This window comes from Scyliorhinus canicula, chromosome 17 (assembly GCF_902713615.1).
Source record: "Scyliorhinus canicula chromosome 17, sScyCan1.1, whole genome shotgun sequence".
NCBI classification, from domain to species: Eukaryota; Metazoa; Chordata; class Chondrichthyes; order Carcharhiniformes; family Scyliorhinidae; genus Scyliorhinus; species Scyliorhinus canicula.
Window position 1 is genome coordinate 31,501,153 of NC_052162.1, and position 16,894 is coordinate 31,518,046.

Here is a 16,894-nt window from a genome sequence, read left to right on the forward strand (position 1 = left end):
CAGTACAATAGAGAAATGGTGTTGGGGAAATTGATGTGATTGAAGGCTGATAAATCCCAAGGGCCTGATAATCTACATTCCAGGGTACTTAAGGAAGTGGCTCTGAAAAGAAGTGGTCATCTTCCAGGATTTTATAGACTCTGGAGCAGTTCCTGCAGATTGGAAGGTAGCTAATGTAACTCCACTATTTGAAAAAGAGGAAATGGGGGATTATAGACCAGTCAGCCTGACTTGTGTCGGGACTCTGGAATTGGCCAAGTTCTAGCCAAGGGTGTCGTAACACGCCCAACATGCTTTATAGAGGGAAAAATTTGAGAATTCATTATCAAAGATTTTATAACAGAGCACTTAGAAAATAGTGGAAGGATCAGACAGAGTCAACATGGATTTATAAAGGGGAAATCATGTTTGACAAATCTACTGGAATTCTTCGAGGATGTAACTAGTAGGGTTGATGAGGGGGAGCCGGTGGATGTGGTATATTTTGACTTTTGGAATTTTTACTTTTACACACTAATGAGATTAGTGTGTAAAATTAAAGCGCATGGGATTCGGGATAGTGTATTAGGATGGGTAGAAAACTGGTTGGCAAACAATAATAATAATCGCTTATTGTCACAAGTAGGCTTCATTTAAGTTACTGTGTGAAAAGCCCCTAGTCGCCACATTCCGGCGCCTTTTCGGGGAGGCCGGTACGGGAATTGAACCCGCGCTGCTGGCCTAGTTCTGCATGACACGCCAGCTGTTTAGTCCACTGTGCTAAACCGGCCCAGTAAGAATTAACGGGTCTTTTTCAATTTGGCAGCAGTGACTAGTGGGGATCGGTGCTAGGACCCCGCATATTCACTGTATATATTAATGATTTTGATGAGGGAACAAAATGTAACATCTCCAAATTTGCAGATGACACGAAGTTGGGTGGGAGGATGAGCTGTGAGGAGTAGGCAGAGATCCTTCAGCGTGATTTAATTAAGTTGAGTGAGTGGGCAAATGAATGGCAGATGCAGTATAATTTGGATAAATGCGAGGATATCCATTTTGGTCGCAAAAACAAAAAGGCAGACTATTATCTGAATGGCCATAAATTAGGAGAGGGAAATGTGCAATGAGACCTAGGTGTCCTTATACACCAGTCACTGAAAGTAAGCGTGTCGGTACAGTAGGCGATAAAGAAGGCAAATGGTATGTTGGCCTTCATAGCGAGAGTATTTGAGTACAGGAGCAGCAAAGCCTTGCTGCTATTATACAGGGCCTTTGTGAGGGCACACCTGGAATATTGTATGTAGTTTTAGTCTCCTTATCTGAGGACAGCACGGTAGCACAAGTGGCTAGCACAGTTGCTTCACAGCTCCAGGGTCTCTGGTTCGATTCCCGGCTTGGGTCACTGTCTGTGCGGAGTCTGCACGTTCTCCCCATGTCTGCGTGGGTTTTCTCTGGGTGCTCCGGTTTCCCCCCACAGTCCAAAGATGTGCATATTAGGTAGATTGGCCATGATAAATTGCCCTTAGTATTCAAAAAAGGTTAGGTGGGGTTACTGGGTTACGGAGATGGGATCGGCTTAAGTGGGGTGCTCTTTCCAAGGGCCGGTGCAGACTCGATGGGCCAAAGGGCCTCCTTCTGCACTGTAAATTCTATGAAGGATTTTCTTGCTCTAGAGCAGGGGTGGGCAAACTTTTCCGTGCAAGGGCCACATTCAGAAATTCACAATTCACAAAGGGCCGCATAGTATATTAAGTAAAATAATTACTTCACCCGGTTATGATTCTGGGCGCCTCATATAGAACATAGAACAGTACAGCACAGAACAGGCCCTTCGGCCCTCGACGTTGTGCCGAGCAATGATCACCCTACTCAAGTCAACGTATCCACCCTATACCAGTAAGTAACCCAACAGCTCTCCCCCCCCCCCCCCCCCATTAACCTTAAAAAAAAATTTTTTTTTTTTTTAATTTTTAAAAAAAAAATTTTTTTTTTTTTTTTTTTTAATGACTTGGTGGGCCGCAGAAATACCTTTGGCGGGCCGCATGCGGCCCGCGGGCCGTAGTTTGCCCACCCCTGCTCTAGAGAGAGTACAGCGCAGGTTTACCAGATTGATTCCTTGGATGGCGGGATTGACGTATGAGGAGATATTGAATCAGTTAGGATTGTATTTGATGGAGTTCAGAAGAATGAGGGGGGATCTCATAGAAACCTATAAAATTCTAACAGGGTAGATGCAAAATGGATGTTCCTGGTGGTGGGCGTGTCCAGAACCAGGGCTCACAGTCTGAGGATATGGGGGTAGACCATTTAGGACAGAAAAGAGGAGAAATTTCTTCACCCAGAGAGTGGTCGACCTGTTGAATTTGTTGCCAAATGTTTTCAAGAAGAAGTTAGATATTGGACTTGGGGAGATGGGAAGAAAGCGGGATTAGTTGGATGATCAGCCATGATCATAATGAATGGCAGGGCAGGCTCGAAGGGCCGAATGACTACCTCCTGCTCCTATTTTCTATGTTGCTATGCAACTAATTGAATGCAAAAATCTAAACTAATTTTGTAGTTTTCTTTTCAGTATTTCTAGCACTTTCTGTTTTTTGTAGATGCACAGATTATTTTCTATGCAGTTCTTTATAGATCTAAACATCTTATGTGGAGGTGATGCTGCATGCACTATTTGACAGCAGGGGAGTGGATGATGAAATATTAAATGAGGGATAATTTATTCATTGATTAAATGGAAGGAACCCTCTGTTTAAAGATAAATGGAGTAAAATGGAGTAAATCAATGTTGTTAGATTTGGGGGGGTGATTTGCACTTGATCAAACATGTCCTGGAGTTTGTTAGAAGGCTGCAATGTATACCAACAATTTAATGCAGGCAAACAGAATGAGACCCACAAGTGAGTACATTAGAACAGAAATTGGGAACATTAAGAACATGGAGCTGACCAAGTATAATTTTTTTTAAATGGCCCAGGTAGTGTTTTCCAAAGCTGACAACATTTCACAAATTTGACGAGAATCCGAGGCAGTTGCAAGATTGCATAAAAGTGTCATAGGAGAATTGGCGAGAGGAATGAAGTTGTCGGTTCTGCCAGAGGACAGGTAGAAAGATTAATAACCTGGCAGGAAGTGCAGTTACTTGTGCTGACTTTTGATTTGAAGGGTAATTGCGATCGTGTGAAGGATCTGCAGTGTAATAATTTGTTTTCTGCTGCACACTCTTGCGTGATATTTTATATTCTGAACAGGTTCATGCTCTGTGAAGGGCTGGCTGAATATCAGGGGAAATGTATTCCTTGGTGTATTATCATTCTGTTTTGTAGAAAGAGTCTCCACTTTTGCTTTTTGCATTTTATGTTGCAGGGACGATAGAAAAGATGGGCTGAAATTTTACACAGATTCCTCCTATTTCTTCAATTTATGGAAAGAAAAGATGCTGCAGGCAACAGAGGATAAAAGGAAGGAAAAACGAAGACAAAAGGTATTGCAAAGAGATTTTGCGAAACAAATACGCACATATAGTATCCCATACAGCCCCTTTCACTCACTCCAGGGCAGAATCAGATGTGGTGGGCAACCACTTATAATGGATAAAACCTCAACTTCCAAACCAAATCTGTGGAACTTGGCAGTAAATGTACAGTAAAGACAGATAGCACCCAATGTAAGCAGCTGATTTTGGTGGGTACCCAAGATTGAACTTGGGATCAACTTTAGGTTCTTCAGACAGGATTTGGAGGTGGGAATGGGGGTGTGGAGAGTGGTAGAGGAAGCTGGGAAAATAGATAGGAGCTGTGATGGGATGACTACCCATCAAATTCCCGCCATCGGGGAAATTGTCCAGGCGGCGGCAGGGAACCAGATTGGTTGCCTGTATCACAGAGGTGGGCAGACTGTTATGATGATTAAGGCCCCCATTACAGGCAATTCTGTGGGACAATGGCATTTTGGATCAGCAGATTATCCCAGCTCCCCGCCCCATTTGGAGGCTCTTATCTCACCACCCCCCCTGCAGCAGGCCAGAATCTTCATGCCTCAATAACGGAGCTGAATGCTGAAAAGACTGCATGCATGGCCTAAACAAGTCCTCCTGTGGGGCTTCTTTTTCACTCCAATAACCCTTACCGGTTTTGATCCTCTTCGGTTTCTAAATTTATGAATGCTTCTGAAGATGCTGCCATGTTGCGGAGCCCACATTGGACCCAGTCCAGGTGGAGCTGCTCATGTTGCAGAGTTGCCAGGCCTCTGCTTCGGCTTACAGCATCAGGAGCCCACCTAAGGTTGGTGAACCTGGAAGAGGTCGATGAGGAGAACGTCTTTGGGAATATCGCAGTGACTGGCATGCTACTGGTAAATATGTGCTCAGGACTAACATTTAGTCCCATTGTTGGTGAGTCTCGAAGTCGGAGGTAAAATCCAGCCCTCCCAGTTTACAAGAAGGAAGTGGAGGATTGAGGTGGTGATGAGCTGCAGTTGAAGGATTCACAACGTTTTTGATTCTGAGGTCCTCACTCCTGTGTTATAAAAATGTCATAGCCCCCTGCAACAAAACATGAAAAATGATAAAGGGAGGGGGAGTGATGTACAGGCACCCTGAACATAACCATGTGGTAGAACAGGACAGAAAGGAGGAAATAATGGAGTTTTGTCTGAAAGATATGGTGATAATCATAGATGATGTTAATATACATATAGAGTGGAAAAATCAGGTGGCAAAGGTAGCATAGAGCAGAAATTCGGGATAGTTTGTTCTGGTGTTAACAAGAGAACAGGCAATACTATATCTGATATTGTGCGATGAGATTGGATTAATTAATGAACTATAGTGAAAGAAACTCTAGGCAGCGGCGATCATAATATGATTGAGTTTTACATTCAGTTTGAGGGAGAGAAGAGTGGATCTAAGGTAGTATTTTAAAATTAAATAAGGGTATTAAGACCCAGGAAGCCAAGTGGTAAGCTGAATGTCAATTTACTGATGATCGCAAAGAGTCTTCCCGCGGCAGCAAATATATTTACAGAGTACAGTCCTATTGGGACAACCAACGTGCCGGTCCCTGTCCGGGCTGGCCTTTACACTAAGTTCTTCTGAGCCTCGGCTGGGAAGCCCAGACTCCACATGCCCCACGAAGACATCAATCAGGGTCTCCCCGTGGGCCCCTTGGGGTTATTACAAAGGGCAATTGAGGGTTTGAAAGCAGAACTAGCCAAAGTGAATTGTGGCAAATTAGGTTAAGGCAGAGGTCCATAGAAATGCAGTGGTAGCCATTTAAGGGGATATTTCAGAATACACAGAATAGATACATTTCAACGAGAAAGAAACATTCCAAGGGGAGGGCCCCCACCATTTGTGGTGAACTAAAAAAGTTAAAAACAGGCTTATCATTGTGGCAGGCTGGAAGGTAGGACAGAATATAAAGAACAGTAAGGAATAATTAAAAGATGGATAACGAAGGGAAGATCAGAGTACGAATGAAAGTTAGTTAGAAATATAAAGACAGGGCTGGATTCTCCATTATTGGGACTATGTCCCCACGGCGGTGTCACAACGGAGTTCCATTCTAGTGGGCAGCACGGTAGCGTGGATAGCACAATTGCTTCACAGCTCCAGGGTCCCAGTTTCGATTCCGGCTTCTGTCTGTGCGGAATCTGCACATCCTCCCCTTGTGTGCGTGGGTTTCCTCCGGGTGCTCCGATTTCCTCCCACAGTCCAAAGATGTGCAGGTTAGGTGGATTGGCCATGATAAATTGCCCTTAGTGTCCAAAATTGCCCTTAGTGTAGGGGTGAGGTTACTGGGTTATGGGGATAGGGTGGAGGTGTTGACCTTAGGTAGGGTGCTCTTTCCAAGAGCCGGTGCAGACTCGATGGGCCGAATGGCCTTCTGCACTGTAAATTGTACGATAATCTATGAAAAAAACCTGGCATGAAAGGACCACAAACTCTCAGCCCTGCAGGGGGCTAGCAGGGACCCGGCATAAATCTTGCAGCTTTTGCTGCAGATACCGGCCCCCGCACTTCCGGGTCAGAGGCCGCACATGTGCACGGCGGCAGTCTCAAGTGGCCGCGCGCGCTCCATGGCGGACTCAGACCGTGGAGTAGGACCCAAAAAAGAAATCCCCGATCGGCCGCACGCACGACCCACTCCGCCCGCACAAGCAATTACTGGCCACCAATAAGGCACCACTGCCCTCCGACCAGGGGGGGAATCGCCCTGGGCCGGCGTCAATCCCACCTTCGCAGTGTCCCGAATTCTCCGCCCCCCCGAGATTCGGCGGGGGCAGGAATCGCGACGCGCCGGTTGGCGGGCCCCCCCCGTGCCGATTCTCCGGCCCGCAATGGGCTGCAGTCCCGCCGCTGACAGGCCTCTCCCGCCGGCGTGGCTTAAACCACCTACCTGACTGGCGGGATTGGTGGCACGGGCGGGCTCCGGGGTCCTGAGGGGTGGGGGCGTGGGGCGATCTGACCCTGGGGGGTGCTCCCACAGTGGCCTGGCCTGCAATCGGGACCCACCGATCGGCCGGCGGGCCTGTGCCGTGGGGGCACTCTTTTTCTTCCGCCTTTGCCATGTCTTCACCATGGCAGAAGCGGAAGTGACCCCCCTTCCCTGCGCATGCACCGGTATGACGTCAGCAGCCGCTTACGCCCCGGTGCATGCACGGACTTACGCTGGCTGGCGAAGTCCTTTCGGCCCTGGCTGGCGTGACGCCAAAGGCCGTTCACGCCAGCCGGCGGAGTGGGATCCACTCCGGCGCGGGCCTAGCCCCCTCAATGTGAGGGCTTGGCCCCTAAAGGTGTGGAGAATTCCGCACCTTTGGGGCGGCCCGACGGCGGAGTGGTTCATGCCACTCCGACACGCCGGGATCCCGCGCCCCGCCGGGTAGGTGAGAATCCTGGCTTTGGCTAGGGAGATGGTTGATGGCGTTGGATTAAATTTTTTTAAATTCCCCAGATTCAGGGAAGGTTCCATTAGTTTTGAGAATAGCGAATATAACTCCTTTATTCAAAAAGCGAGGGAGACAGAAAGCAGGAAACAACAGGCTAGTTAGCTTAAATCTGTCATGGGGAAAATGTTAGTGTTGTGTATTGATAGGATTTTCAGTCATTCCTTACCAGCAGCCATGCAGCTGAACACAGGCACTTTAAGAGAATATTGGCGGGCCGTTTGCATGAGTGACTGTGCAGTGTAACATCCCAGCCTATAGTGTTAGCACCTTCTGAATAAAGCTCTTAGTTTTTGTTGAGCTTCCACGGCATCCGAAAGTCAATCCAGTGAACACCACCCAAAAAGCTGGCGATGAGGAAGCCAGACAACACTTGCAGCCACTTAAAAAAAAATCATTGCCACACAAAAACTGATGACGAGGGAGAGGAGGAACGGTTTCAGCCACCCGGAGGAATTTTGAAAAACACCGAAAACTGGAAGAAAATAACTTTGGAGAGAAGCTCTCCAAGTGCTCCAGCCGAAACAAACTCTGCAACAGCACATTTAGAGCTGAGGGTGTTTTAAACACAAAGAGAAACAGGCTGAGCTCAGGTTGTGTCTTGTTTTCGGAAAAAGGAAGCAAGCAAAACTTTTGCCATAATGTGCACACGCAGGTCCTTCCATAGAGAAAAATGGCAGGCATTTCTGACACCGCGGGGCTGTTTGATGAAAATACAGAGATGCATCTTGTATACAGGCCAATTCGACTATTTTGTTCAAACCTTCGAAGGTCAAAGCTATTATCAAGGCATCCACACTTCAGAATGTTAACCAACTTTGATCTTTCTTGGGGCAGCACGGTGGCACAGTGATTAGCATTGCTGCCTACGGCGCTGAGGACCCAGGTTCGAATCCCGGCCCCGGGTCACTGTCCGTGTGGAGTTTGCACATTCTCCCCATATCTGTGTGGGTTTCACCCCCACAACCCAAAGATGTGCAGGATAGGTAGATTGGCCATGCTAAATTGCCCCTTAATTGGAAAAATAATTGGGTACTCTAAATTTTAAAAAAAACGTTGATCTTTCTTATGTTCACTAAATTACTACGGAAGGTTTTCCCCCAATCTGGCGACTATTCTAAAACACTTGCCTTATCTACTGTGTCAAACTAAAAAGTGTAAGTGGGAGGATCAATGTGAGAAATCATTTGTGCAAGCCAAGGAGATGCTGTTCAAGTCCCAAGATGGGCAGAGTTTGTAAGGAGCATCCAGGAGGATTTGTTGAAGCAATATGTAGATAGTCCAACTAGGGAAGGGGCTGTACTGGACCTGGTATTAGGGAATGAGCTTGGCCAGATGGTCGAAGTTTCAGTAGGGGGGCATTTTGGGAACAGTGACCATAATTCAGTAAGTTTCAAGGTACTGTTAAAAAAGATAAGAGTAGTCCTCAGGTGAAGGTGCTAAATTGGGGAAAGGCTAATTATAACAACATTAGGCAGGAATTGAACAGTCTAGAATAGAGGGGCTGTTTAGCACACTGGGCTAAATCGCTGGCTTTGAAAGCAGACCAAGCAGGCCAGCAGCACGGTTCGATTCCCGTAACAGCCTCCCCGAACAGGCGCCGGAATGGGGCGACTAGGGGCTTTTCACAGTAACTTCATTGAAGTCTACTCGTGACAATAAGCGATTTTAATTTTTTTTTTAATTTAACAAGGATGGATGTTTGAGGGTAAATCAACATCTGGCATGTGGGAGGCTTTCAAATGTCAGTTGATAGGAATTCAGAACCGGCATGTTCCTGTAAGGAAGACGGATAAGTATGGCAAATTTCTGAAACCTTGGATAACGAGGGATATTGTTATATTGATATAGTCCAAAAGCAAAAGGAAGCATTTGTATGGGCTAGAAGGCTGGAAACAGACAAAGCGCGTAAGGAATATATGGAATGTAGGAAGGAACTTAAGCAAGGAATCAGGAGGGCTAAAAGGAGTCACAAAGAGTCATTGGCAAACAGGATTAAGGAAAATCCCACGGCTTTATGTATATAAAGAGCAAAAAGTTGGCCAAATAAAGGGTTGGCCCACTCAAGGACAGGGGTGGACAATTCAGATCAAAAAGGAGGAGGCATTGAGCGTCTTGAAAAACATTTAAGGTAGTTAAGTCCCCAGGGTCTGATAGTATCTACCCCAGAATACTGAGGGAGGCAAGGGAGGAAATGGCTGGGGCCTTGACAGAAATCTTTGTATCCTTCACTGGCTACAGGTGAGGTCCCAGAGGACTGGAGAATAGCTAAAGTTGTTTCTTTGTTTAAGAAGGGTAGATAGGATAATCCAAGAAATGTCTGGCCAGTGAGCCTTACGTCAGTAATAGGGAAATTATTGGAGAGGATTGTTCTGAGACAGAATCTATTCCCATTAGGAAGCAAGTGGACGTATTAGCGAGAAGCAGTATGGTTTTGTGAAGGGGAGGTTGTGTCTCACTAACTTGATCGAGTTTATCGAGGAAGTGACGAAGATGATTTATGAAGGTTGGGCAGTGGTCTTCAGTCAGGCCTTTGACAAGGTCCCTCATGGCCGACTGATACAGAAGGTGAAGTCACACAGGATCAGAGGTGAATTGGCAACATGGATACAGAACTGGCTTGGTCATAAAAGACTGAGGGTAGCAGTGCTTTTCTGAATGGAGGGCTTTGACTAGTAGTGTTCCACAGGGATCAGTGCTGGGACCTTTTCTGTTTGTAATATATAAATGATTTGGAGGAAAATGTAACTGGTCTGGTTAGTCAGTTTGTGGATGACACAAAGGTTGGTGGAATTGCGGATAGCAATGAAGATTGTCAGAGGATTCAGCAGGACATAGATCAGTTGGAGACTTGGGCTAAGATGTGGCAGATGAAGTTTAATCTGGACAAATATGAGGTAATGCATTTTGGAAGGTCTAAAACAAGTGGGAAATATACAGTATGTGGCAGAACCCTCGAGTATTGACAGGCAGAGGGATCTGGGTGCACAGGTCCACAGGTCACTGAAAGTGGCATTGCAGGTGGAAAAGGTAGTCAAGAAGGCATACGGCATGCTAGCCTTCATCAGGCAGGGCTTTGCGTATAAAAATTGGCAAGTCACACTGCAGCTGTATAGAACCTAAGTTAGGCCACGCTTGGAGTATAGTGTTCAATTCTGGTTGCCACACTACCAGAAGGATGTGGTGGCTTTGGAGAGGGTGCAGAAGAGGTTTACCAGGATGTTGCCTGGTATGGAGGGCAATAGCTATGGGGAGAGGTTGGATAAACTCAATTTGTTCTCACTTGAACGACGGAGGTTGAGGGGCGACCTGATAAAAGTCTACAAAATTATGAGAGGCATGGACAGAGTGGATAGTCAAAAGCTTTTTCCCAGGTGGAAGAGTCAATTACTGGCGGACATAGGTTCAGGTGGGGGGGGGGGGGGGGGGGGGGGGAGGGTGGGGGCAAAGTTTAGAGATGTGTGAACGATGTTTTTTGCACTGAGGGTAGTGGGTGCCTGGAACTTGCTACCGGAGGAGATGGTGAAAAGAGGAACGATAGTGACGTTTAAGGGGTGTCAGAATGATATAGACCCTGGAAATGTAGAAGCTTTCAAGTTAGACAGGCAGCATGGTCGGCACATACTTGGAGGGCCCAAGGGCCTGTTCCTGTGCTGTACTTTTCTTTGATCTTTGTAAATGTTTGAAGCAGCTCAGAGAAGGTTTGCTAGATGATGAGCTTGAATAGGCGGGTTGTCTAATGAGGGAAGGTTGGACAGGATAGGCTTATATCTGCTGGAGTCTGGAAGAAGAGTGGGCGATCTGATTGAGGCATAAGATCTTGGAGGGGTCATGACAAGGTGGATGTGAAGAGGATGTTTCCTCTTGTGGGAGAATCCAGAACTAAGGGTCACTGATTTAAAAATAAGGGGTCACCATTTCAGACAGAAATGAGAATGTTCTTGTCTCGGAGTGTCGTGATTTTTTGGAACTCTTTTCCTCAAAAGGCAGTAGAGCAGGCTCTTTGGATATTTTCAAGGCAGAGATAGATAGATTATTGATAAGCAAGGGGCTAGATAGATTGTTGATAAACAAGGGGCTGAAAGGTTCTCAGGGGTAAGGAATGTGGAGCTAAAGTTACAAACAGATCAGCTATGATCCTATTAAATGGCGGAATAGGCTCGAGGGGCCAAGAGGGCCTACCCCTGCTCCTAAGTTATATGTTTGTATGTATAGCACAGCTATATTTTTTGTATGTGAATTACTTATACAATTAAGCATATTTAGTTATCTATGTTTTACTTACTGTGAAACTTATTGCTGACGCTGAGTAACAATTCTGTCAAAACATAAAGGTATCTTTGACAAGCACACACATGGGGCTGGTTTAGCTCACTGAGCTAAATCGCTGGCTTTTAAAGCAGACCAAGCAGGCCAGCAGCACGGTTCAATTCCCGAACCAGCCTCCCCGGACAGGCGCCGGAATGTGGCGACTAGGGGCTTTTCACAGTAACTTCATTGAAGCCTACTCGTGACAATAAGTGATTTTCATTTCATTTTTTTCATTTCACATGGTCAATGCTCATCCTGGCCTGTTCCTTCCTTTTCATTAAAACAGTTTCACATATGTTGCACTAAATGGGTTCACCAGTCTTAGTGCTGCAGAAGAAGCAATGCCATATTCATTGGAGTGCTTACTCTGGAGCCCTCGCTCTCTCCAGTGCCTGTCCTGCTCACTTTCTCCAGTGCCCAGCACCCTCACTGTCTCTAACACAATAGTGAAGAACTGAAGGCGGCTATTGATCCTTTCGTAATGTGCCAACTCTTCTGAAGAGTACTCCAGCTCAGTGTTTTTCGAACTTTTTTTCCGGGGCCCCATTTTTACCAACTGGCCAACCTTCGGGACCCATGCCGGCCAACCTTCGGGACCCACGCCGGGCAGCCTTCGTGACCCACCATTTTCTCTTACCATTAATGCGAAAGGTGAGCCTGCTTGGTCCTCACGATCTCACTCCAATCAGGTTCACAGGTTCAGCTGGTTCCTTTGTGCCGTCTTCATCTTTGTGAGGACAGAAAATCCAACCTCGCACATGTCGGTCGTTGTGAAGGGCAAGAGCAACAAAATACTTGTTTTACTCAGCTCCAGATACTCCTCAGAGACGCTACTCCAGAATGCTGACAGCTTCATGAACTTGTGCCATGTTTTTAATGTGCTGTCACAGCTGAGGCGAAGAAGCTCAATTTCTTCATTTGGAGTCCGCTGCAAGTTAAGAACTGATTCTGGGGTCTCAAACTCAAAAGGGATTTCTCACCCACCTCTTCTCTCTCAAAATCTTAATCTTCTCCTCTTGAAAATAGTGACCAAAATTGTTGATCAGGGCAGCCAGATGCAACTGAATAAGGCTTGCCAGTCCATTTACAGTTTCCTTACTAATGCTGTTTTCTTCGATGTGTTGAAGCAGTGTGGGAAACATGTAGTATTTCTGGCTTTGCACTCGCAATTGCCAAACTTTCAATATCTTTTGGAAAGCTTTGATTTCTTCACAGTGCCGAAAGCAATCATCGTACATCCCTTGCAATTTGAGGATCAGTTCATTTAGAATTGAAAAGGTGTCTGCAAGGTAAGATATTGTTCGCATCCAAGTTTCATCAGCAAACGAATCAGCCAGAGGGGACAATTTCTTGAGGAGGAAAGCGTGGATTTCGTACCTCAGTTCGTAAACTCTGAGTAGCACCCGACCCTTTGACAGCCAACATACTTTTGTGGAACAATAAATATGTGTGCTCAGCCCCAATATCGAAACACAGTGTCAAAAAGTCTGGTATTGAGTGGGCTGCGTTTAATGAAATTCACAACGTTCACTATTCCTTTCAACACCACTTGAAGATCAGATGGAATGCCTTTTGCTGCCAGTGCCTCACGGTGAATAAAACAATGATTCCAAACAATGTCCTGACCAGCTGCCTCCTTAATCCTTACTATAACTCTGCTGTTTTTCCCAGTCATGTTGGCTGCTCCATCACTTGTGATTCTTCTGCAATGAACCCAGTCGAGCCCACACTTACCAACCACAAAACTATTCAAAGCTTCAAAAACTTCTGTGCCAGTCGTATGGGTTGCTAAAGTCAGGTAGCACAGCAAATCTTCAACCAATTCATTGTGTCAAACATACGTAACGTAAACTAGCAAGGTTGCACAATCTGAAATGTCTGTACTGATTTTAAATGAGAAATAAGCTGGGCTTCTAAATTCTGAGCAATATCACAAATTCGGCGAGCCACTGTGCTATTGGGGGGGGGGGGGGGGGGTCGGTGATCTGCTCTCTGCCCCCCTTCAGGCAGGAAGATTATGTAGAATTTAAAAAAAATCTGCGTCTACAATCGCGCGAATCCACGCGCAACAGCCACAGCAGCAGGCTATTAATAACGCCGGCTGTTTTGCACATGCGCACCGATGATGGATACACACATGCGCAGTACGGGTGCATTTTTCTTGTATGTTCGTGGCCACTTTGAAGGCCGCTTGCAGCCGGCATTATTAATATCCGGCTGTTGCGTGCGGATTTGCGCGATCAGGAGCGCCGCAATGGACGGCTCCACAACCCTCCCGACACCTGCCCGCGACCCACCCTTGGGTCGCACCCCATACTTTGACAATGCCTGCTCCAGCTCGTCACATTCCCTGCTTCTTTCCCCATATCTATGCAGCTTTTCTTCTCCTTCAGGAATTTGACCAATTTCCTTTTGAAAACTCCTATTGAATCTGGTCTCTGCTGTCCCTATCCAACAGTATGAAGCTGCAGACCCCCATACCTGTGCTTAAAGCAGCATTATTTAACCAATCTCACAGCTCGACAGGACCACCAACGTTCCTAACCGCCCTCCAGTTCAGGAGCATGTTTAGTATAATTATTCACCATTTTACTTCCTTTTCTTTAGTTTGACTAAATGGTCCAGTGTTTCTCCTCTGAAACTGATTCTGTGTGCTGTTCTGGTCACACCTCTCTACATATATCTGTTAGTTTATAGCAACTCTACTCACAAGCATATTCTTTACAAAGAATTGTCATGGACAGACTTTTGTGTTCCTTTCTATTGCCTGTGTTCAATATGTTGATATGCAAAAGGTGTGTGTTTTCTTAATCTCATAGCGATTGTCCTAATTTAAATAATCCCAACAGCAAGCTTTGTACAAGTTTTAGAAATGAAGAAGATTATTATTTATTATAACCTATTTATCCTGGAGGCTTATAATGCAATGTCTTTGTGACTTGACTCACACTATCACACTTGCAAATAGTAGATGCAGATGAAAGTAAAACAATCAGATTACAATTTATGATCATTTCAGTCTCTTTTGTGGCTGGCCTGTAGTTTATTAGATGAGTTGGTGCTTTAGTCAGAATGAAGGTCTTTTAAAACAGTAGAGTCTAGGTAAGCTTCAAGGCATCTTGTAGTTGAATTTCTGGGAGGTTGGTCCTCAGGCGAAATAAAAAGTGGTAAAGATTGGGAGGAGTCCTTCTCCCACTTTCAATGTATTGCTATATTACCGTGGGTGGATGGCTTTCTGATGGAACTCTGCTTTTTGTTGAATGCATGGATGGATGTCTCATGACATGACCTTTTATGATTTCAAAGTCCCTTTCCAAATATAGTGGGCGTTTAGGTTGATTTCACATCCTGAGGTATGGAATTCACACCTTGAGAGTTTGAGGCAAGCAGTGTCTTTGTATCTGAATGAACCATTCAATTTGAAATTACCCTTTAGAATTATTTTCAGGAAAAGGCATTGAGTCAACATCAGTCCGGATGACTCATGTTTCTTCCTCATTGAGGTCAGATAGTGTTTCAATCCATAAGTGAAGTTGGGCGATCCTAGGGTGGCTTGATTTCTGTAACCATTTGTAGTCAGTTAAAATGTAAAAATTTAGTTTGAATTTCAGGAAATACTAAGACATGACAGAATCAACATGGCTTACTCTCCCCAGCCCATAGCTACCAGCCAAAGCTTCCTTTGCTTTTCTGATTGTTTTTGGGTCCTGCTTTTGTCAGACTTTTCTTTAGAGGGATCGAGTCTACAGGATTGACCAATCATCTGCTTCCTTGTCTCCCAAGGCGACCTTCGGCTGCTGACTGGATCCCTAAATAGTTCCCATCCAAACATTTCAACTGGCTACAAGCTCTGTGTTTCTTCCTTCATGGTTTCAATACCCAGAGACTCCCTCTATCAGAATTTTAATCCATGCATGCAACAATTCAAACAGAACAGTTAGCTCATGCCATACGGCTGCAAGGGGGTGGAGGTGTGCGACAGGCAAGCAAGGAACCTTGGGAGAGATGAAATATATCAAACATCACATGTCGTAAGATGAGTGGCGGAATTCTCCCAAAGGGAGACAAACAGCCGACGCCGGAGTGAAACCCGGAGTGTTTCACTCCGGCGTCGGAGGCTGCTCCTCACCCCCTATTACCCCCCCCCCCCCCCGGGGGGGCTAGGAGCGGTGGAACGTGAATCTCGGGCGCCGGGCCTTGACGCTTGCGTCAAAGCGGCGCGCCGGGAATGACGCGGCCGGCGGCACCTAAGTGACGTCAGCCGCACATGCGCAGGTTGGCCGGCGCCAACCCGCGCATGCGTGGTTGCCGTCTTCCCCTCTGCTGCCCTGCAAGACATGGCGGCTTGATCTTGCGGGGAAAAGAGTGCGTCTTTTAGAGACGCTGGCCCGATGATCGGTGAGCACCGATCGCGGGCCAGACATCTCCTGAGCACGCCCGTGGTGCTCGATCCTCCCTCCGCCCCCCCACAAGCCCCAAACACAGAGGTCGCGCGCTGATCACGCTGGCAGCTACCAGGTGTGGTTGGCGCCGGCGTGAACCGGTCGGGTTCGGCAGGCCGCTTGGCCCATCCGGGCCGGAGAATCGCTGGTCGCTGTGAGAAACGGCGAGCGCCGATTCTCCGAGCGGCCTGTCGAAAAATGCGACACACCATTTTGGGTGGGGGGGGGGGTGGGAGAATCGCGGGGGGTGCCAGGACAGTGTGTCGTGATTCGCCCGGCCCTCCCGCGATTCTCCCCCCGACGTGGGGTGCGGAGAATCGCGCCCGAGATTTTATCATTGGATCTGAACAGTGATAAACGTGTTCAAAATATAGTTGCCGGTTTAATTTTTAATGTCGAACTTTGCAAATGATTTGCTTGCTCCTGAGAGAGTAGTGAAAGGTCTGGCTGGTCACATGACTGGTATGATGCTGACTGGGATGGTTGCTGATCAATCAGTAAGAACTGAGCTGATCTGGGGGAAAGACTGATGGTGTTGGGAGAGGTTGTGGGGCGGCTGGGAAACGGAACTGGGGCTATCCTAATCGGAATGCCTATAATGGACAAGAGACCTGAATGGCTGGCCGGGAGGGTGGGGGGAGATCTGGTGATCTTGAATGGATGCTGGGGAATCTGGTGATCCTGAATGCTGATAAAGCTCTCCCTCAGCTGATGAACAGTGCTCCAGCCCTGCTACAGTAATTAGAAACCTGAGGGAAGACTTAAGTTATAATTTAAAATTTAGGATTAAATATGGTGTTAGCTGTTATTGTAAGGTGATATGTGGCTTTAATTTTCAAGGTCTCTTCTTGCCTGCAAACTACAACTGTGTCCTGAGGGATAAATCAAGCCACTGCTTACATCAGACAAAACTCCAAGGTGCAAACAAGTTCATTAAGAGTAGCTTACAGTAGATTCAAAAAGGTGAAGGCTCTGATATTCCAAATTATTTAATTAGAGTAAACACTTGAATAGATTTGTACCAGATTCATCCATCATGTTAAAGAAAATCATTCACACTTTGCAGCAATCGATTCCAGTAGCACTATTCAGTGGGCTAAATTATATGTGGTGCCAGATTCCACCTCCCCCGGTTAAAAGGCCAGGGTTAGCACACTAAGGGGAATACTGGCCGTCCGACAGCTACATTAACAGACTGGAGGTAGGGGCCCAAT

At 46.4% G+C, this 16,894-nt stretch overlaps 1 protein-coding gene across 7 annotated transcripts in view; it reads left to right on the forward strand.

Moving 5' to 3' along the window:
* Positions 1-16,894, forward strand: part of LOC119952059 (wiskott-Aldrich syndrome protein family member 3-like) — a 115,431-nt gene that overhangs the window by 71,466 nt on the left and 27,071 nt on the right. For all 7 annotated transcript variants that reach the window (XM_038775568.1, XM_038775573.1, XM_038775569.1 and 4 more), the window contains one exon: positions 3,349-3,466. In XM_038775568.1, the coding sequence (XP_038631496.1) occupies positions 3,349-3,466 (118 nt within the window). The remainder of the gene's footprint in view (positions 1-3,348; positions 3,467-16,894) is intronic.